Below are 22,483 nucleotides of genomic sequence, written 5' to 3'. Positions count from 1 at the left end.
CGACAAAGTATTCTGGATCCCCTAAACACAGATTGAGCTCAAAATGATCCTCAAGAAGTTGGTACAGAGAAGCTCAAGCTGCGATATTTGGGGTACCTAGTTTCCCATTTTACCCATTTTAAATTTGCTATCTTTGATTACCTTATTCTTTTCAAGATACGTCCCAATAAATTTCCTTCTTAATTGCATTTGCTATCCTTGATTAACTTACTAGCTTCAAGCTATGCTCCTAATTAATTTCCTTTCGGTCCATTGTTATGATCTTTTTCAAGTATTTTGTATCGAAATAACGATTAGTGGGCTAATAGCACTTTCATAAAAAGAGTTTTGCATATTACTTTAGAAGCTTCTAAATGATACAAGAACCTGAAACAGGACTATTGTTTAGAACTTACCAAGCCTAAGGGTTGGAAATATTGGAGAAAGATGATTGTCTCTTTGGATTATTTATTGGTTGAACAAAAGGTCAAGACATTTTGTCAGCGATACAACCTCGATGAATAACGAGCAATGTCAACCCAAATGTAAAAGGGGGTTATTTTCAAGAAAAGAAAAGATGATATTCTGTATTCATGCAGATATCCAGCATACACATCTCGTCATAATACCAAGGAATGGTGTAACAGATCAAATTGATTGAAGATGATACAAATCCTATACCTCTGAGTTGCAGCAGGATGGATGGATGAAACCAAATATTATTCCCCTGAAGTTGTAATGAGAGGTACAAATTTCATGTCCCAGAAGGTACAGTGGAATGGACTTTGAAATTACAGCGGGGCAAACCTGCTGAGTAGAATGTGATTGTTTCTTTGACTTGTTTGTAAAGAATACTAGCTGAACAAGATGGCAGTGATAATGCCCTGATGAACAACGAGAGATGACACCTTAAGCATTTAAAAATAAAGGGGATCATTCTCATGACATTTCTGCATTCGCATATCATTCATAACATATTTGGCTAGGAACATTTGATTCATTCCAATCATAGCATCCTAATCATTTGGCATAAATATAGGCATATAAAATCGAGTCCACAGATCATGTCCTTAGAGGACGGTGTAGCAACATCGGTGAATTCACAGATCTTATCTCCATGAGGTAGCAATGGAGCAGATTGAATACGGTGAATCTTATCTTCTAGAGGTAGTAGGGAATCAGATTTAAGCCACTAGCCTTGTCTGCCTGGGCAACAGTAGAACAGGCTAAAGATTGTAGATCTTATCTCCCTAAGCAGTAGTGGAGTAGATCAAAGATGGCGAATCTTGTCTCTCTAAGCAATAGTGGAGAAGATTTAAGCCACCATCCTATCTCCCTAAGCAGTAGTGGAGTAGGATGAAGATTACAGATCTTATCTCCCTAAGCAGTAGTAGAGCAAATCAAAGACGACGAGCCTTAACCCTCTAAGTAGTAGGGTAATAGGCTAGAAATTACAAATCTTATCACCCTAAGCAATAGGAAGCAGATCGAAGATGGTGGGCCTTAACCCCCTAAGTAGTAGGGTAACAGCCTGAAAATTATAGATCTTATCTCCCTAAGCAGTAGCGGAGCAGATCGAAGACAGTGAGCCTTAACCCCATAAGCAGTAGGGTAACAGGCTAGAAATTACAAATCTTATCTCCCTAAGCAGTAGTGGAGCAGATTGAAGCTTCCATCTTATCTCCTTAAGCAGTAGTGGAATAGGCTGAAGATTGTAGATCTTATCTCCCTAAGCAGTAGTGGAGCAGATCGAAGACAGTGAATCTTATCTCCCTAAGTAGTGGTGGAGCAGATTTAAGCCACCATCCTATCTCCCTAAGTAGTAGTGGAGTAGGCTGAAGATTGTAGATCTTATCTCCTTAAGCAGTAGTGGAGCAGATCGAAGACGGCGAATCTTGTCTCCCTAAGCAGTAGTGGAGCAGATTTAAGCCACCATCATATCTCCCTAAGAAGTAGTGGAGTAGGCTGAAGATTATAGATATTATCTCCCTAATAAGTAGTGGAGCAGATCAAAGATAACAAATCTTGTCTCCCTAAGCAGTAGTGGAGCAAGTTGAAATCAACAATTCGTATCTCTTTGAAGTTCCAGCAGAGTAGATCGAAGGTACAAACCTCTTCTCCCTGAAATGAAATTAGAGCGGCTCGAAGCCATAATACGTATCTCTTTGAAGTTCCAGCGGAGTAGATTGAAGTTACAAATCTCTTCTCCCTGAAATGGCATTGGAGTGGCTCGAAGCCACAGTTCGTATCTCCTTGAAGTTTTAGCGGAGTAGATCGAGGCTACAAATCTCTTCTCCCTGAAATGGCATTAGAGCGGCTCGAAGCCATAGTTCGTATCTCCTTGAAGTTTCATCGGAGTAGATCGAGGCTACAAATATCTTCTCCCTGAAATGGCATTGGATCTCCTCTAAGCCACAGTTCGTATCTCCTTGAAGTTTCAGCGAAGTAGATCGAAGCTACAAATCTCTTCTCCCTGACATGGCATTGGAGCGATTGAAGTCACAAACCTTATCTCCCTAAAGTTATAGTGGAGAAGATTGAAGATGCAAGTCTTATCTTCCTGACGTTACAGTGGAGTAGACTGAAGATAGCAAGTCTTATCTCCCTGAAGTTACAGTGAAGCAAATTGAAGCCACAAACCTTATCCCCCTTAAGTTGCAGTAGAGCAGGTTGAAGTTACGATTCTTATCTCCCTAAAGTTGTAGTGGAGTAGATCAAAGCAACAATTCTTACCTCCTTGAAGTTGCAGTAGAGCAAGTTGAAGTTACAAGTCTTATCTCCTTGAAGTTGTAGTGGAGCAGAGTGAAGATAACAAATTTTGTCTCCCTGAAGTTGCGATGGAGTAGATTGAAGTTAGAAATCACAAACCTTATCTCCCTGAAGATGTAGTGGAGCAAGTCGAAGTTACAAGTCTTATCTCTCTGAAGTTGCAGCGGAGCAGACTAAAAACAACAAATCTCATCTCCCTGAAGCTGCAGTGGACCAGATTGAAGAAAATAGACATCATCTCCCTGAAGTTGCAGTGGAACAGGTTAAAGCTACGAGTAGTCGCAGTAAAGTAGATCAAAGAAACAAGATGCAGTGGACTAGAATGAGGCTACATGAAGAAGAGGAGCACCAAAGAGGTCAAGACTCAGCACGACCGGGCAAACTTGGTCTTTTTTAAAAGTTTTTGCTCTGTTCTCGTTACACGACAACAAGTAAAGAGGGGCAGCTGTACAGCCTAAATTTTGTTAGGGCCTAAAACAAACTAACCCATTACAGCCCAATAACCAAAACCCAAAACAAACCCAAAATTAAAAAAACCCTAGCAGCCCAATACCCAAACCATAGTCAAACAAAAAAACCTAACCCTAACCCCACTTGCACTGCCTACAGTAGTCACTGCCATGCAAGCGCTCTCCCACCATCTGTTCCACTGCTCCAACTACTCCTGCAAGAGAAACAAGCAAACAGCAGTAGAAAAATAATAAGAAATATATGTAAATGGCTATATAAAAGCCTAGAAATCAGATTAAAAAAAATCAATGTTTTCAAGAACTTTTGAATGAAATAAAAAAAGAGATTCAAACATCAAAAATAGATTCATCGCGCAAAGGTATTGATTTTTTTTTAGTTTATCTTTCTCTTTATTTTCTTCCTTCAAATATATATATACATATTTTCTCTATTTTTCTTTTAAAAAAATAACATATATATATAGATATGTATAAAATAAAAAAAACTTACCTTTTGGAGATCCGACTGCCGTGCACGGTGGCCGAAGGCGGCGGTCGACGGCGGTGAACCGCCGGAGCTCTCGTCGGACTCTGAAGGCCTTCAGAGAAAAGAATGAAAGTTTTTTTTTTTGTAAAAGTGGGGCTGAGAATGAAATTTTTAGAAAATTTTGGCCTTCTATAATAGCGTTAAACGACGCCATTTCACTTTGGCCATTTAAGTGCCAAAACGGCGCCGTTTTGATACGACCCGCGCGTCGACCCGACCAGCCTCATTGGATCCGCGTGTTTTTGTTTGATGGTCTAATTGCGCATTTAGCCCTTCCGCATTTTTCTGCTTTCAAATTTTGTTTTTTTTATTTTTTAATTTATGCCCATAAATTTTATTTCGTTCCCAATTTAGTCCCTTTGAAGCTGCGCGTTTTAGGACAGGAGAATATTGCCTTTTTGGTCCCTCCTTGTTATTCGCGCATTCAATATGGTCCTTTTCGATCTTTGTTTATTTCGAATTGGCCCCGAACTTTCATTTTAGGTTCAATTTAGTCCTTTTTCCGTTTATTTTGCTTTTTTATTTTCAAATTGATTTTTTCTAACACTATTATTGTTATTATTATTATTATCATTATTATTATTATTATTACTACTATTATTATTATATTATTATTACTATTACTTATATTTTATTATTATTATTATTTTTATTTATTATTTATATTATGGTTGTCTTTATTATTCCTTATTTTATTATTATTATTTATCGTTATTATAAATATATTGTTTTTATTCTTATTAATGTATTATTATTATCGTTTTCCACTTTATTATTATTACTAGAATTATCATCATATTATTAGACTGATTAATTTTATATTGTTATTATTATATTATACATATTCTCTCCGTATTTACTTATATTATTATTATTGTTATCATTATTATTATTACCTTATTATTATTATTATTACTATTATATTATTATTATTATATTTTTTACCTATTACTTTTTAAATACACTCATTTTATTTTTATTCCTCGTCACATTATATATTATTTATTTATATATCTTTTTATATCATTTCAAACTTTAAAATATTTATTACTTGTATTATTACCATTAATTTTATTATCATTACTATTACTATTACTATCATTTTTTAAAATAGTTCTACATAATATATATTTATTTACTATTAGTTCTCTTTTAATTTTAAATATTTTTTAACTTACTTATTATTTCCTTTTCTATTTTTATTCATTTCTTCATTTATTTTATTTTTGCTCTTATCATTATCATTCACATTCGCGTCTATGTTTATTCTATTATGCCTGTCAATACCGAAATTTGTATTTGTTTATGCATTCTTTATTATCCCATTTTATTACAACTTATGTTATATTAACCTTTACTCGGCCCAAAATTGATTCTTTTATAAAGGCAATGTTTCGTATTTGGAAATTCGAGAAAATCGTGCCCTAACTTACTGGGTTTCAATTTTTCTCCTTTAACCTAAATAACGAAACATTCTTTTAAAATCACGATACGAGTTTTGAATAAAATGCTCACTCTCTGAGATTTGAGGTGTTGTGCCCTAACTTACCGGATATGACATTGTATTTCCTCAAGATAAGATTTTTTTAAATAAAGGCAATATTCGGTGTTTGGAAGTTCGAGAGATCGTGCCCTAACTTACTGGGTTTCGATTTTCCTCGTTTATCCTAAATAATCGAATATCCTTTTAAAAAAAGGTTAAAATACACGAATTTTAAATAAAAGGCAAGCTCATTCTCAAAAGTTCAAGATGTCGTGTCCTAACTTACTGGATGTGACATTTTATTACTTCGAGATGAGAAGGTCTTTAACATTCGAGTGTTTTTTTTTACAAAAAGAGGGATTGTATTTTAAAGTCTTTCAAGTTTTCAATTTTCGACACTAAGACACTAATTAATCAACTAGGTACCAATTTTTGAGCATTACGAGGGTGTTAATCCTTCCTCGTAGTAACCGACTCCCGAACCCATTTTTCTAAATTTCGCGGATCAAAATCGTTGTTTAAATAAATCAAATCATTTATTAAAAATAACCACTTTTACGAGGTGACCCGATCACACCTCATCAAAAGGATTGGTGGTGACTCCCGTTTTTTTATTTTCATTTCCGAAACCAATGTCGATCCCCGTTTTTCAAAAAAAATGGTTTCGACAAATTTATTTTTATATTAGATAATATAATTATTTATGTATGTAATATATAAATATAAAATAATGTTATATCAATAATTATATTAATAATTTACAAGAATTGAATTAATCAAAATTTCATGTATAAAATTACACAAAATCAAAATTTGTGTATATAATTACACATTGAATCATAATTCATGTATAGTTATTAGATTTATCCATTTTCTTTAAAAGTTGAAAAGAAATATATATGATGATGATATTAGAACAGAAATAAATAGAAAAAATAAAGGAAAGAAAAAAATAGTTTTCTTATTTTCTATATATTATATTATAAAATTTTCATAAATTATTTTTTTCTATTTTTTCTTATTTTTGGAATTATTTCATATGAAAAATGATTTGACATTGTTTATGTGATTTTTTATTATGTGTCACTTGATAATTGGATCATATCATCATTAATTATAGTTAATTAGCGGTTGATTAACGGATGTATCAATTTGAAAAAAAAATTTATATCACTTTTAATGCAAAGTTATATACTAAATAAAAATATAATATAATTTAATGGCGAATTCTATATAAAAAAACTGAGGCAGAAGCTCCCTAAAAAAAACCCTTACAATTAATTATTGAGATTAAACAATGACTTCCATAAAACTAATAATTACTTGAACAATTGCTAAAAAACTCATGATGGATTGTTTGTCTCAAGTATAATTATATATATGAGAAATAAGATTGAGGAATCACATTATTTACCAACAACATAACTTATACTAATATTATGGTAAAAAATATCACAATCATACCATAAATTAAGCAATATATGTGTGTTCAAAGAAGTTCGTCTTTTTGGGAAGTGTTTGTCTGTGGAGTCACGTTGACCTTCAATTACCAACTCTCAAGCTACTCATTTGAGAGACACAGAGATTTGAGGACTTTATTTGGCAAAACCCCACATGCCTAGTCTCATAATAAATTAACTAGCTAGTACAAATTATAAAATTTTAAAATTTAAAAAACAAAAATGCATGGCCAAATTTAACCTAAAGATTGTGGTTCATACAATCAGTATTGGGATTTTCAACTACTGATATCATTTTTAAATTTCTCCAAATTTCAATTATAATTTTTTAAATAATTTTATAATTTTTTAACATTCTTTTGAGGGGTAAATACACTCTCAGCCTCCTTATATTCGCCTCTATTATTTTTTAATATATAAGATGGGTTTTGTCAATAAAATTGTAAGGTTTAATAGAGGTAGAAAATACCTTACAAAATGATATTGATTGTGATATTTAATATCATAAATGGATTTTTATTGGTAACCCAAAATTTTATTAAAAAATTAGAGGGATTAATGCTAGAAGGTAGCAATACAAGAAAAATGGGTTAGTAGCCAAATTTCACAAAGATATTTCATTTGTTGTGTAATACAATTATACTAATGATAGGTTTGGTTATTGGGATTAAATGAAATTGAATACGATTGTAATTGTATTTTGTATTTGGTTGAATGAAATAGATGTTGTAATAGCTTAAGGAAAAAACTAAAATGACCAAGTATCCCGCAGAATTTTTTTAAATAGATGATTATTGTTATTGTTATTAAAATTTTAATAGGATTATTATTATAATAATTTAATAATAAATAATAAATAATTTAATCATATTTTAATATAATTATTACCAAATATAATTTAATAACCATTTTAATATAATTATTTTTATTTGAAGTTATATTTTAAATATTTTATTTTTATATTTTCTAAGTCAAAATTTTAAAGGACTAATTCGGAAATTAAAATTTTTTTGTTATTTATGGTTGCATAGAATAGTTATTTTTTGGTGACACAAAAAAATAATTGTTACCAAAAGACAAGTAATAAGGAAGTAATAGTCATTCCATTGAATGTGTATTATATTCAGCTAAACAAATGAATGGTTTACCATTCAATAAGGGGGGAATGCTATTCCATTCCCCCAACCAAACATGGTGTAAATGTTATTGTGTAAAAGTGGATTTGCAATGATTTTGTTGTTAAATTTAATTTTTAATATTCTAATCATAACAATTAGGTTTGTTACTTTGAATTTTTAATTTTATATGTAATGATAAAATAAACTATTGCTAAATATTATAATATTAGTGACCACTTTAATGTCGTTACATAATTTAATTTTGTCTATTAATTGTAACAACACAATTTGTCGTCGTTGCAAAGTTTTAATAAAATGTGTAACAGCCAAATAAATTGTTGCTAAACGTTAAAATATCAGCAACAACCTTATAATATCGTTATGTAATTTAGTTTTATGCTTATTCATCGGCACGATTTGTTAGTGCGAATTCTTAATAAAATTTGTAACAACAAAGAAAGTTGTTGTTAAACCTAAAAATATTAACAACCTTAAAATGTCACTACATAATTTATTTTTATACTTATTAATAGATATGATGCGATTTATCGTTGTGAATTATTAATAAAATTTATAACGGAAAAAATGAATTTTTGTTAAACATTAAAATATTATCAACAACATTAAAATGTCGTTATATATTTTAATTTTCTGCTTATTTATCACAACAACACAAGTAGTCATTGTGAATTCTTAGTAAAGTTTGTAACGATAAAACAAGTTGTTAAACAATAAAATATTAACAACATTAAATTTACCAACAACAAGCTTGTAAGGATTAGGGAATACCCAATTATCATTGGATGATACGATTCTAATCAAAATATTGCAAAGGCCTGACATTGTTGGAGACAAAGATCCTTCTGAAGTACTAGAAGAGATACATGCACTGATGAATGTATCAAATATTGATAAGGAACATGATAAAGAAATGTGACACCCCCTACCTAATCCGATCACCATGTTCGAGCTACGGAGTATCACATTCGTTGCCAGAGCAACTACGATAAACTATATACAAATTTCATATTCAACATTCAAATATGAGCATTTCATGCATAAAACACAATATACAATCATTCCTGGGTAAAATATGAGCTTATGAAAGCTTAATAATATTTAGGGGTCGAATATAGACTAAACTATAAAGTTTTTAAAATATCTCATAGGGTGTCGCAACTTTAAAGGAAATAGCCAAGCTTGCCAACCTGAGGATCAATGTATAAAGTTTTCATAACATAATAGAGTCGACTCACGACCTCAAACAGGGGGATATCGTGACATGATAACCTGATGTTGCAATATTTAAGGTGTGAAGTCACAACTCCACAAATAGTCCACTAAGTTCCCATTTCCCTTGACATCAACTTAGCATGAAACAACAACAATGTTTGGCCTTAAGGTCCCAATAACCTATTCAACATTAATAAACATGATCGATATACAATTTTCAAACCATTGTAATCATTTCCATGCTTTACCAAATCCATTTTCATATATTCAGAACTTATTTACACAAACTTGACCATTTGCAACATTTAACAAGGTAATCCTAGGTACATGCCATTTGATCAAAATGGAAAGGGTTTTACAAACTTAGTTGAGTAAAAAATGACGGCCAGATGTTGACTTCACTTCCCAGTGCTTTGAGGATCACTTATACCAGAGCACAAAGTAAACAAACTGTAGGTTGAGCGATAAACCTTAACGGTACTTTAATGATTCAAGATATCATATCATACACATTAGTTATATGACATTATATACATATTCTCAATATCTACCAATACACATCTCATAATGCAACTCAATTAATCATATTATAAATTTGAATCTACTTATAAATATGTCAATTCAAACTACTCAATATGGCATCATATATAACCAATTCAATTATTTTGCCCATTAATTTATCATTAAGATATTTGGAATTTATTACCAACCATGAATACAACATTTATACATACTTATCATTGATATTACATCATCCAAATTCCATGATCAAACCGTATAATTCTCCTTTTTACTTACACTATTCAATCCTTTTCTGGAGTCTATTGACTCATTCGCACTTGTTTCGGCCCCTAAAGCTCTTTTTTAATTGATTTGCACAGTAGATTATATGTTTTCTCTATCTCAATTCACATATGCACACAAGTGAGTCCATATCATTAAACCATTTCATTCTGATACCATTTACCAACTTTACCATTTATAATCCCTATTAACATGACTTGGATTCATATGTATACATGGATCACCCAACCAACACACCAATTGGCACCAAAGTGTATCATCGAATAAATCGAAGTAAAGGATGCATATTGGCACATGAAGCGTATCCTGACGCACAATGAGCATACTAGCACACAAAATGCATCCTAGAGCATGAAGTGCATCCTGGCACATGAGGTGCATCCTGGCGTATAAGGGACTTACTTGTAAATGATGGCTAGGGACTTACTTGTAAATGATGGCTAGGGAAATGATGGTCGATTGTATAAGGGTTTTCAAAGCTTTTCTCTTTAGCTCTTCAATGGTGGACGATATGAATTTGGAGAAGATGATATCTTTTCCACTAACCATTGGCTTATACAATATGGTTTAGTTGTAGTTAAACATAATTTATTAGTTTAATCTTAATTAATTAAACACTAATCTTTAATTAACTTAAACTAATGGCATCCACCATCAAATCCCACTATTATTTATTTAAAATTGATTTATTAACCATTTTAGTCATTTGAATAATTGCTATCTAAGTCCTAAAGCCTCTTCCTAACTAAAAAATTATAGCTATTAAACTTTTACAATTTAGTCCCTAAGCTTTAATTAACCACATTTTCGACTAAATTACTTAACCAAATTTTAGTATATTAATATAATAAATATGTAAATATCCCTAGTTAATATTTACGGGCTCGGTTATAGAAACGGGGTTTCAAAATTGCATTTTTTGACACCACTAAAAATTGGTTGTTACAATTCCCCCTTTAAGAAATTTTGTCCTCGAAATTTACTTAGAAAGAGGTGCGGATATTGGGATTCCATTACTCTTTTCAGTTCCTAAGTTGCCTCTTCAGTGCTATGACTATGCCATAGGACTTTCACCAATGGCACGCGCTTATTTCTCAACTCTTTCACCTCTCGAGCTAAGATGTCAACTAGTTTTTCTTCATATGACATATTAGACTCAACTTTCCCTTGCAACCAAAGCCTAGGATCTTTTTCCATGGAGAAACCTTCAAGAATACCTTATCACCTGTAACATATTCGATATCCTTCTGTTTCAGATTGACATAAGATTTCTGTTTATCTAAGGCCGCCTTCAATCTGTCTCTCATAAACTTAACCACATCTTCTACTTCCTGAATCAATTTCGGCCCAATGGTATTTTTCTCACTCAATTCAGACCAATGTAAGGGCGTTCTACACCATTGACCATATAATGCTTCATACGAAGCCATTTGAATGCTCGATTGGAAACTATTATTATACAAAAATTCAACTAATGGTAAATAACGTTCCTAGCCAGATACAAATTCAATAACACAAACTCATAGCATCTTGAATTACTCGCTCTAATTGGCCATCAGACTGATGATAGATTGAAGAGAGAATTCACACAAAGATCCTTGAAAATGTTGAAGCAAATCGAGTATAACATGAATAATGTATTTAGAGGGAAATCAGACAATAAGTAACATAAGGAATATGGCAAATGTTGATGTATTCCCATATGAGTTTTCCTATATTTCATTCAACAGAGTCACAATCTTTAGTAATATTATTTTTAGTGTTATTTACAAATTCATAATAAAAATATAATATTTTATTATAAAAATAATATAATATTAATCAAAATTCTAATCTTTATTGTATAATTTTCCAATTATAGGATAAAGTTAAACTAATGAAACAACTAATTGCATGTGCATTGGTTCAAATTTCAAACTTTGTTACTGTTTAGTTTATGTAAACCCTTATTTTTCTTGCCATCAATTTTTATTAATACGTTGTTTGGTAGTGATTTTAGTAACGATTTATATAAACTATAGGTATGTTTTTATTATGATACTATATATATATATAAAAGTAAACAATTTTCTGACTTTAAATTTTATGGGTTATTTCAATTTTAGTTGTGGAATTATTTTCATTACAATATTTCTTATAAATTTATTTAATTTATGTAAATTTTAATTTAATTTAATTAAAACTAAATAATATTGTTTCTAAGTAAATTAAGATTGTTGTTACAAATTAATATTTCACAGTTATATAAATATCATTATGTAAAAGTATTAATAACTATATTATTATTGCGTAAATTATTTGACAACTATGTTTTATGGTTGTTAAAATAATTTTTTTGCAACTGTTGAAAAAATTGCATTTTATGGTAACTTTGAATCATATTCCCAGTTGGTAAAGGTGGAGAGTTGAATCATAATTTTATGGTTTCATATTTTTCTCCATGAGACCTTTACAGCGGTATATCATAAGCTCAAAATGGTTGAGTGGTGAATGAGAAATTGATGCTCAAAATGTAAGCTACTTGGAAATATTGTTGAAGAAAAATAAAAGGCTTAGATCCCGCATTAGTTAAATACCAAGTGTAGGGTGTTGTTCTCAAAAATCTCCTTTTTCATCTTTGTGTTTTCTAAATATTCCGGTGATAGAAAAAGACATTGTTCGTTCAATTGTTTATTATGGTTTTATTTTATTTTTATATTTGATAAATTAACTATAAATAATTTTGTTCATATTTTATTTTATATTTGTTTATTTTTATTTAATTATTTTGTTCGCTAACGTGTTTTGTCAAACAATGATATATAGTCATTTCGTAATGTAAAACACAACCAATTAAAATATTGTTACAAAATACTATTTGACAACCAATAGTATTGTTGTTACGTAAACAATTTGGCAACCATATCTTATGATTGTTAAAACAATGTTTTGGAAATGACATTTAGTCGTAATGTAATACACAACCAACTAAAATGTCGTCACAAAGTAATATTTGGCAACCATTATATTATATTTACGTTAAAGATTTAACATCTAAATTTACATTGTTATGAACTCTATTTTGCAACCAATATATTTACGAACTCTATTTTGCAACCAATATATTGTTGTCTAATTTTTGTAACTTAATTTATAAATTTTGTAATTAATTTCATTGTAACTAAAATATTTTTATACAAATAAATTAAGTCATGACTTAAAATATATATTTAAAAATAAAAAATCATTTCAATATATATAATTAAAAATAACTTTTTAATTTTCAAAGTTATTACATATATTTTAAATAATAGAGATATACACAATAACTTCACTACGACTTTTTATCGGTACAATAAAATTTTAGCAGCAGTACTATAATATTTAGTAACAATTTTTATTATTGATAATACCCATTTTTGTTCTAGTGAAACAAAAGAAAACTAGCAAGCAAACAAGGCACACCGGACTATATGTCATTGAAAGTTACGAGTTATCCCTAAATGAAATAAGATGTTATCACCTTAAAGAAAAAACATGAATCTCACATTAATCCCATATAAAGTATTAAATTTATGCGCAAAATTATAAGTTTGAAGTCAGCTTAAAAAGGTAAAAAGAAAAACAAAATTTAAGAAGAAAAAACAAAAGAAAAAAGGGATGGAATAGGTGAAATGAACCTTTCCGAAAATCAGATAGATAAAAAAAAAATAGAAAGGTGAGGGACCCGAGAAGGGAATGGCAATATGTGATGAATGTAATCAGTCCAATAATACAACAAAATCTTGATTTCTGACAAGTCAACCCAGTAAGTACTAGAATACAACAAAGGTAGGGGACCCCTCGTTGACCTTCTCACCTCTTAATCATCCTTCGTATACACCATTACACATTATATGTACACATCAACCATTGCCAAACATTTTAATTTCAACTCAGAATCTGTCTCACTTTTCCTCTATCTTCTTTCCCTTTCCACAACAACAGCTCCATGCATCCCTACATATATCACATGCCTTCATCAAAATCATAACCATAATCCATAATGCTTCCAATGCTCATCATTACCAATACCCAAACTTCTTTCTTAGTAAATTTCAAGTCTTCTATTATTGAAAACCAACTAATATTTTTTAGATTATTATTATTGCTTTCTTTTCTTTTTCATTCGTCCCTTGTCTTTTAGATTTGTTATGCTTTATACCATACAATTAGATTTTGCTAATAAACTAATGATTTAAACTTGGCATTAAGCCGTTAATTTTTATATATTTTGTCAATTTAATATTTTTATTTTGTTAAATTTTGATTCTTAACCTTTTAAAAAGAGTTTAATTTGACTATCAACCTTTAAAAAGAATCAAATTGTTGTTTTAAATTGAAATACGTACTAAAACATTAAATTTTTACACATGGCTGCCCATATGACAATTCATGCTTACTCCATGCTTTTGAAAAAAAAATTATGATATTTTTATATTTTTTGAAAATTGAATTGAATTGAATTTATTTTCATATTTTTATAAAATTTAAATTATTTGTTGACGTGTTATATAAAACAAATACTATCATGTCAACATAAAGTATATGTGGACTATCATGCATGTTGCCATGCCAACATTATTAAAAAAAATATTTTAGTCAACATTTCTATTAAATAAATTACCATTTAAATTTTTTTGAAAATTTAATAGCCAAATTTATCTAAAAAAAGGCAAGAGCTAAATTCACAATAAAAATCATTATGCATTTAAATTTTATAAAATCCGAAATGAAATCGTAATGATATAAAAAAATTGAAAAAAAGCAAATCTTCAAATAAAAGACTTGTTAATTATAAAAGTTAATTTTTACTTTTACAAGGGAAATTAAATATCAAAAGTAGTAAATTATGCTGAAAGTTTGCTGACAACTATTTTACATGTTTCTATTACAAATCAAATATATTTATCCATTGAAAAAAAAGGTTATTGAAATTTGAAAAGATCCAACAGAGAACTAATTTCCCTTCAACTTATCTTCCTGGATTTCATTACATTACATGCTGCTATTTGCATGAATGAAACTGAATATTTGTTGAACTGAGCTCGCAATGTCTTCAGCGCTGAACCCAGATTCACTCGTAACCTGCATATCCACATAATTCTCTTTATTCTCTCTCCTCTTTTTTTTTTTGATAAAAATTAAGAAAGATAAAGATATGATCAATTGTATACCTTAACGTTGAAGGAATATAGAACTGTTTGTTCAATGGTGGTGATGTTGGTATGAAGGATATTAAGCTGCAAATCTTCGAGAGCTGCTATGGTTTTAACCAGTTGGCCTGGTCTTCTCCTACACAAGATCTTGATCATTGCATCAAACCCTAAAAGCTTTACTTCAACATCTGCCAAGCATGATTTGTTTTCGGCTGTTTCTTCGCGGAGTCCGGTTTCGTACTCCATTACCTTCATTTGATCGTTCGGGAGAGTAGACATAGGAGGAAACACCGGCTGTTGTTGTTGTTGTTGCTGCTGCTGCTGCTGAATAGCTGCCATTGATGTATCTCCCATCTGCCGTGAAGCTTCTCCATACAATCTTCTTCTTTTCTGAGATTCTAGACATTGAAGGAGTTGCTCTAATTCTCTCACAAACTCTATGGCTCCACCTATAATGGAGGCTTGATCTCCCTGAATTAATATTTTACCTCAACATCAATGGAAAAAAAGTACTAGAGATTGATTGATATGAAATAAAGGATTTTGAGTTTGAGATTACCCTTTGAACGTAAGAGCCAGGCATGAGGGATCTCAACACTCGAAGATGCTCGTTCATTTGCTTCCTTCGATTCCTTTCAACAGCTATGTGAGTCATCCTCTGGCTTTCAACTTCTTCACTGGTTTTGATCGTTCTTGGCCTCTTTCTCTTGTTCTTAGCAGCATCTGTAGGTACTATGGGGTTTTTGTTATGACCATCATCTTCTCCAAAGAAACGAAGTTGCACCGCAGCATTATCAGAAACCCTAGCTTCATCTTCTCCATGCTTATCTTCCACCAATTCCTCAACGTTTTCAATCCCAGATGGAGGAACCATTAAAGACTCATCCTCTAACTTGTCGTTTAAAACAGGAAACCTTAGGAAATAACCAGAAGGATCGATCCCAGTCTCGTCTTCAGGGATCCTTGTTTGGTTTAAAGCTAATTTAGGACCGAAATCTGCAAACTGCATCACATCAGCAAAGCTCAGTTTATCGAAAGATGTTGGAGTAGTGTAAAACCCTGATGAAGATGATATATGCGGGTGTTGTTGAGGATTATTCAACATATAATCAACCATCCCATTGTTGTTATCACCACAAGATTCACCAATCCGAGGCTGCTGATGTTGATGATGATGCTGATGATGCTGATGATGGTCTAAAGAATAATCTAGCCCCACAAAATTTGCCTGAAGGAAATCAAGTTTGTAGCAGAATAACATGGCGATTGGTAATAAATCTAAAGGTTTTGAAAAAAAAAAAAAGAAAAAAGAAGATAAGAGTATTTGTGCTGTTGGTACCGCGTAGTTTTCTTCATTCTCCATTATTACTGTATATATAGAGCAATAACCCTAAGTGAGGTCAATTCGTGTAAAGACAAACTCGACCCTAGTCAATATATCATTGAACCTGAAACACAGAGACAAAACCTTGTCAAGTTACGGCCAGTAAACACAACCATTTTGCATTTATGCAAAGATAAAACAAGGAAACCGCCATTGAAACATGTAATTAACATAAAAATTAATACCATAATAACGACATAAAACTTGCATCTATCTATCTTAACATGTAGTCCTTGGAAATGATAAAGCTGATGATGATGGGATGGATATTGAATTCAGAGAGAAACAAAAAGGTAATAAGACAAAGAGTGAAACTTTTGGATGAGAGGTGGGGTAAGCATGGAAAAAGAGATGTATCGAGTGGTGTAAATGGGGCCAGCGGCAGGGAGCAGGGTTTGGCCTCTTAAGAGCTGGCTTTTGACTTGTGAATCGGTGGTGGCTAAGGAAGAGATGAAGAAGGAGCCTGTGAGGATTTATATATATATAAATATAATGTAAATCTCATCACACAGTTGCACCTCCTTGATATTTATGGATTTCACAGGCTAACCCCAACGCTCTTCCCCTTGCTTTTTTTACCACCTCTTTTCATGACTAATTAAGTACGCTCTCAAACCCTTTCAAGTTTCATCTTTTGAATTTTCAACTTTTTTTAAATATATTTTTATGTAGTTTTCTTTTAAATCTTATTAAATCATTTTGAAGCAATTTATATATAAGTTAAAAATTCACTAATAATAAAAAAACCCAACTCTTCTTAGAGATGTTAATTTCATACTTAAATTCGAATATGCACGTACTAGCACAAATTTGTACGCTAGCTTATGGATTTACAAGAGTTTAGATGCGTAATATTGGGTTAAGGGGAGAATATTTATATATATATATATCTTTTCTTAATATCAATGAAATGGATAAGACTCAATTAACTAATTGCATCGTTAAGATATTTTCCCGAACTATTTAATTACTAATATTATTTTGGTTAAAATTTATTGTTATTCTCTAGGACAAAATTTGAGGTTTAGTTCCTATACTTTTATTTTTAGAAATTTAGTCCTTTTACTTTATAGATTTCAAAATTCATATCCAACTATTAACACTGTTTATTTTTTTTGTTAAATTTATTGTATGGAATTTTGAAATAAAAAAAATACTCACTTGGTAGCCATGTAATTAAAAAATGACATTATAATTAACTTGAATTTAACAAAAAAATTTAACATTGTTAATAGTTGAATTTGAATTTTGAAATTTAAAAATTGGAGGGATTAAATTCCTGTAAATAAAATTATAGGGACTAAATATCAAATTTTGTCAAAGTATAGAGATTAGTAACAGATCTTAACCTACTATTTTGGGTTTGTATTTGATTTTTTTTTTGCTCAACCAGCATAAATGCATTAAAAAAGGAGAACCAATAGCCACCACAAGTTCAATTACAATAGCAATGAACAAAATAGAAGAGCCATTTAACACTTGATCAATACAAGAGAGAGATGAATGGGAGTAGCAAAGATAGAATGTTCAAACAAAGATAATGTTGGTAAATGTGCTCATATTGTAGTAAACATGTAACTATTTTCTATTTATTTGAATGATGAATAAATAAATAAAATTAATTTCACATTTCACTATTATGTCTTTTGTATGTTTTGTCTTTCATATTTTGCATGTATAGCGAGATTGTGGCAAACAAATATTAGCTCATTGATTGTCTAAGTTCAAACTGAATATAAGTGGCATTGTAAGAACATTTACATTGCGAGAAAGACAACACTTCAGTAGATAATCTAAATGAGTCTGTAATCCTGTAAAAGAATCAAAGTGAACATTTGATTCAAATATTGAAAAGGATTATTTGTCGTCTACAATTTCAATTGGGGATATGACTAGTCTCGACTATCAGAGCAATTGATTCTACGGGTAGAGGCATAGATGTATACATTGGTAGAATGATACATTGGACTGGACCCAAGATGAATTAATTCTGAATCCGTTTGTGAATTAATTCACTTATGGCATTCATGGTGTGATTTACCTAAATCCTGAGTTAGTCACTGATCATGCATACACAACTCATGTGCTTTGATATAAGTGGAGGTTTATGCTCTAAAGATGATCAAGTCCATAGCCGATATGTTGGGTACATGACTTGTGTATGGCATGACTTTACTAGTAATAGTGGAATTCATAACTCAATTAAAGAGTTAATGATATCCTCTTATTGACATTGTGTGGATTGATAAATATGGAACGTGATCACAGGTTGCTTGTTCTCGAACGAGCAATTTATCACAGTCATTTGTTGACAGTGATCATAGTAATCATTAAGAAGACACAATGGTGACAATGAGATAAAACAAGATTGTATTGAGTGAACGAATTTAACTCAAAGGAATAAAGGATATTATATGAGGGTAGCACACATATGACGAGGCCATTGGACAAAACAGTTGGATGAATTGCTTTCCTAAAGAGTATACAATAAGCAGTTTTCAATTATGGTACTTCTTGTGCACTGACTCCATGATTAAGTAATTGCGAATTATCGGAATGATACTTTTGGAATTAATTGCAATTGCTAGAGCCTAATTGTCTATGTCCGATTGGTCCCTCTGCTAGCTCAACAAAAGCTCGATCGGACTGCATTTGAATCAGAAGAAAATTCTACGACTTTGGAAATAATTTAATTAAGTCAGTTTATTCGATGTGGAATTAAATTAGGTGGTCGTGAGAATTGTTCAACTACAGAATTTTCTTGGAAAATTAATTTGGAAAATCTAAGTGATTTTTTGTAAAAATTAATTTTGATCAAATAAAATTAAATCAATCAAATTAATTAAAATTAATATGATATTTTTGGAAATTAATTTTCAAGTAAGACAGTTGGCCCAATTGGTAATTGAACTTGAAAATTGAACTTGAGATCATAAATTGGGTTTGGAAGCCCAAAACCGAGACCAAGACCCAAAAACTGGTCGAACTGGACTTGAAATGTGAAACCAGCCTGATGGTCCAACTGGTGGCTAGACCAAACCGATCGGGTCGTTACTGACCTGGACCAAACTGGCAACAGTCGAACCGGATCGAGGTGCTGTAAGGGTGTTGCACCTTCATGACTGTACACAGCGGTGTCAGTGGCTGCGATAGTAGCGTTCCAGCAGCTGACGATAGTTGGTCTTTGGTGGTGGAGCAGTGGAAGAGTTACATTCTTATTGGGACTCTACTAGAGAATTTGATTTCAGATTAACTATTTCAAAAAACATTATTTTAATAGTTTAATATTAAATTTAATTTAATACTTACCATAATATTATTTTATTAATTTAATATTAAAGTGATTAAGTTTAATCATAGTTGAACTCTCTAAACTCTCCCTATATAATTAGAGCCTTAGGTCATTATTTCACACACACTTGAATTTAAGAGAAAGTTGTAGAGAGAAAATTCACTAAAGAGATTATTTCAAGAAATTTCTAGAGATATTTTTCTGATTTACAACTTGACCTAAAAGTTTAGAGAAATTGCGAAATTACCCCACTGGTAATTTTTGTGAAAATTTTTTGATTCGAAGCGAGCCTACACTCAGAAGATGTAACACCCTTTACTCGTACCCGAGATTAGGACAAGGTACGAGGCATTACCGTACATAAATAGGGCATCTCCGTAAAATACAGGTCATGAAATTTCATTCCAAATTAAAGCCGATCAAACAAGATCATATTATCCTTATTATGGACCTATGAGGTCCAAAACTTACATTAAAGCAATCCGGAACTAAACTGAGAACTTAAGAAAATTCTAAGAAAAATTTCTAGGTTTGAGCCTTACACGCCCGTGTGGAGGTAATGCACATGCCCGTGTGCTTTGGGACACGCATGTGTCCCTTACCCGTGTGGAATTTTTAGAATTTATTTTTTCATTTTGAACCTATAGGGGTTTTCACACGGCCGAGCACACGCCCGTGTCCCTCACATGGCCTAGACACACTCATGTCATCGCTCGTGTCCAAAAACTTGGACATTCTGTTTAAGATGTCATCACTCATTTAGGGAAACACGGCCAAGGCACACGCCTGTGCGCTAGGCCGTACCCTCCAAACGGTTGAGACACATAGCTGTGTCTCTGCCCGTGTGTTTACTACTATGCATATTGACTTAGAAATTTTAGGTGTAGGGGACACACGACCATTCAACACGCCCATGGGGCAGACCATGTGTCACACACGGTCTAAACACACGCCCGTGTGTCTACCCGTGTGGACCATTTAAAGGTTATTTTCCAAGCCAATGGTCACTCACAATCACTCAAACATTCAAACATACTTTATGACATGCAACATGACATATTCAAGTACTCAAATATTCCACACCATGACACTCTCACGTCTTCGTAAAGTCATCCTATTGCATATTTGTTTGTTACACTATTAGAGGCATTCCACACCAATTTCATGCATTATTAAACTTATTATCATGACTTCAAATTGTGCATTCATACTTATAGTCATTTTAAGCCATTAGAACATTTCTTATCCTTTAACATCCAATTTATTCTTTACTATACATTTATCGACCAACAACATATCACATCATTATCATGCACTCACCAAGCAATAACATATCCTACCATCAAAACACTAGCACATGCATGCATGGGTAATTAGATTACAACCCAAATGATCAAATATGAGCCATATCACATGGCCATTACAAAATGAATCATCATTATCATAGGCCTTCACAATTTGGCCAAATAGCATGACATATATCACAAAATGACCAAGTTTCCTATACATGCCATACTTAAAATAATAATTTCACTATACCAAATAGTTTTTTGATAGTGTGACCGAATACTCCGACAGCTTCCGATCCCCAAGCTAGCTTGGCGGAACTACAAGGAATGGAAAATAAAGGGGAGTAAGCATTAAAGCTTAGTAAGTCCACATACAAATAATATGAAATGGTAGTAAGAAATCAACATGCAGAAACATAGCAACATATGCATAAAGATTATTCAAACCTTCTTAGTTACTCATCATACGGATATATATACATATATATATGTACTCATCGTAAATCGATCTTTATTAAGGTATTACTCATAAGTTTAGCATACATACCTATGCTCATCATAAGGTATCCATAACCATACCTCTTTCATATGTCCTCATTGGAACTCTCATTTCATTTATTACATTACCCGTTGAACTCCCGGAATACTATTGGATACACGGAAACCTTGCACATAAGTGCCATATATACAACGTAGTCGAATCTACCACATAACATGTAACACATCTATAATGAACTCAGACCTCTCAACGAGCTCGGATTTTACATGAATCGCATCCATTATGGACTCAAACTCTCAATGAGCCCGGATGCTCGTATCCATAATAAACTCGGACCTCTCAACGAGCTCAGATGCCACATATCTCACGAACTTGGACCACTCAACGAGTTCAGACTACTTAGTTCCTAGTGACATGTCACTTGTATCCTAAACTATTCCTAAGGTTCAAATGAGATTTTTCCTCACTTGCGTAAGTATCTCCATCGTACTTGCTCGTAACATCGTAAATCACACCATAATAACATTCATGCTTTCATAGCAATCCATAAGCATATAACTCATAATCACAATAAAACATTTATCACAATATATTAAAACATTAAAAACATACTACAACACCACATTATTTGCATATGTACTTACCTCCGTACAAAATGATGATAATCGACTTAATCATCATGTACTTTATTTTTCCTCGATCAAGTCCCGGTTTACGTTTTTCTTGATCTATAATGCAAAATTTAACTTATTTATTATTCACATTGTTCAAATAGGTAAATAACTCATACTTTTCAAATTTACATTTTGACCCCTAAACTTTCACATATTTACAATTTAGTCCCTAGGCTCGTAAAATGAAATGCATGCATTTTCTTTGTTACCCAAGCCTAGCCGAACCTTTACTATGCTCATATTAGCCCATATTTTCTTTTATTTCACATTATTACTATTCTCTTTTACACTTTTACAAACAAGTCCCTTGTTTAGGTGTTTTCACT

General features: G+C 31.7%; 1 protein-coding gene across 2 annotated transcripts; it reads right to left on the bottom strand.

Annotated features, from left to right (window-relative positions):
* Positions 1-14,689: 14,689 nt before the first annotated feature.
* LOC107939988 (transcription factor FAMA) lies at positions 14,690-16,862 on the bottom strand. 2 transcript variants are annotated; one of them, XM_016873393.2, is made up of 5 exons: positions 16,589-16,862; positions 16,359-16,467; positions 15,579-16,247; positions 15,038-15,490; positions 14,690-14,948 (listed from the first exon to the last, which is right to left on the bottom strand). In XM_016873393.2, the coding sequence occupies exons 2-5, from the start codon at positions 16,380-16,382 to the stop codon at positions 14,859-14,861; spliced, it is 1,236 nt and encodes a 411-aa protein (XP_016728882.1). In that variant the 5' UTR covers positions 16,383-16,467; positions 16,589-16,862; the 3' UTR covers positions 14,690-14,858. The 2 variants fall into 2 exon arrangements, with proteins under 2 accessions (XP_016728882.1, XP_040935187.1); XM_041079253.1 differs by having other exon boundaries at positions 15,579-16,467; positions 16,589-16,859.
* Positions 16,863-22,483: the final 5,621 nt, after the last annotated feature.

Source organism: Gossypium hirsutum, chromosome A10 (genome assembly GCF_007990345.1).
Source record: "Gossypium hirsutum isolate 1008001.06 chromosome A10, Gossypium_hirsutum_v2.1, whole genome shotgun sequence".
NCBI classification, from domain to species: Eukaryota; Viridiplantae; Streptophyta; class Magnoliopsida; order Malvales; family Malvaceae; genus Gossypium; species Gossypium hirsutum.
The sequence above is the reverse complement of the archived record's forward strand: the minus strand, read 5'-3'. Positions and strand labels throughout refer to the sequence as shown.

Excerpts from the sequence above, each read along its gene's own strand:
- LOC107939988 (XM_041079253.1), bottom strand. The coding sequence starts at position 16,382 with ATGGAGAATGAAGAAAACTACGCGGTACCAACAGCACAAATACTCTTA. Across the intron at positions 15,491-15,578 it reads CTGGCTCTTACGTTCAAAGG|GGAGATCAAGCCTCCATTAT; the intron begins GTAATCTCAAAC and ends ATATTAATTCAG. Across the intron at positions 14,949-15,037 it reads TATATTCCTTCAACGTTAAG|GTTACGAGTGAATCTGGGTT; the intron begins GTATACAATTGA and ends GTGGATATGCAG.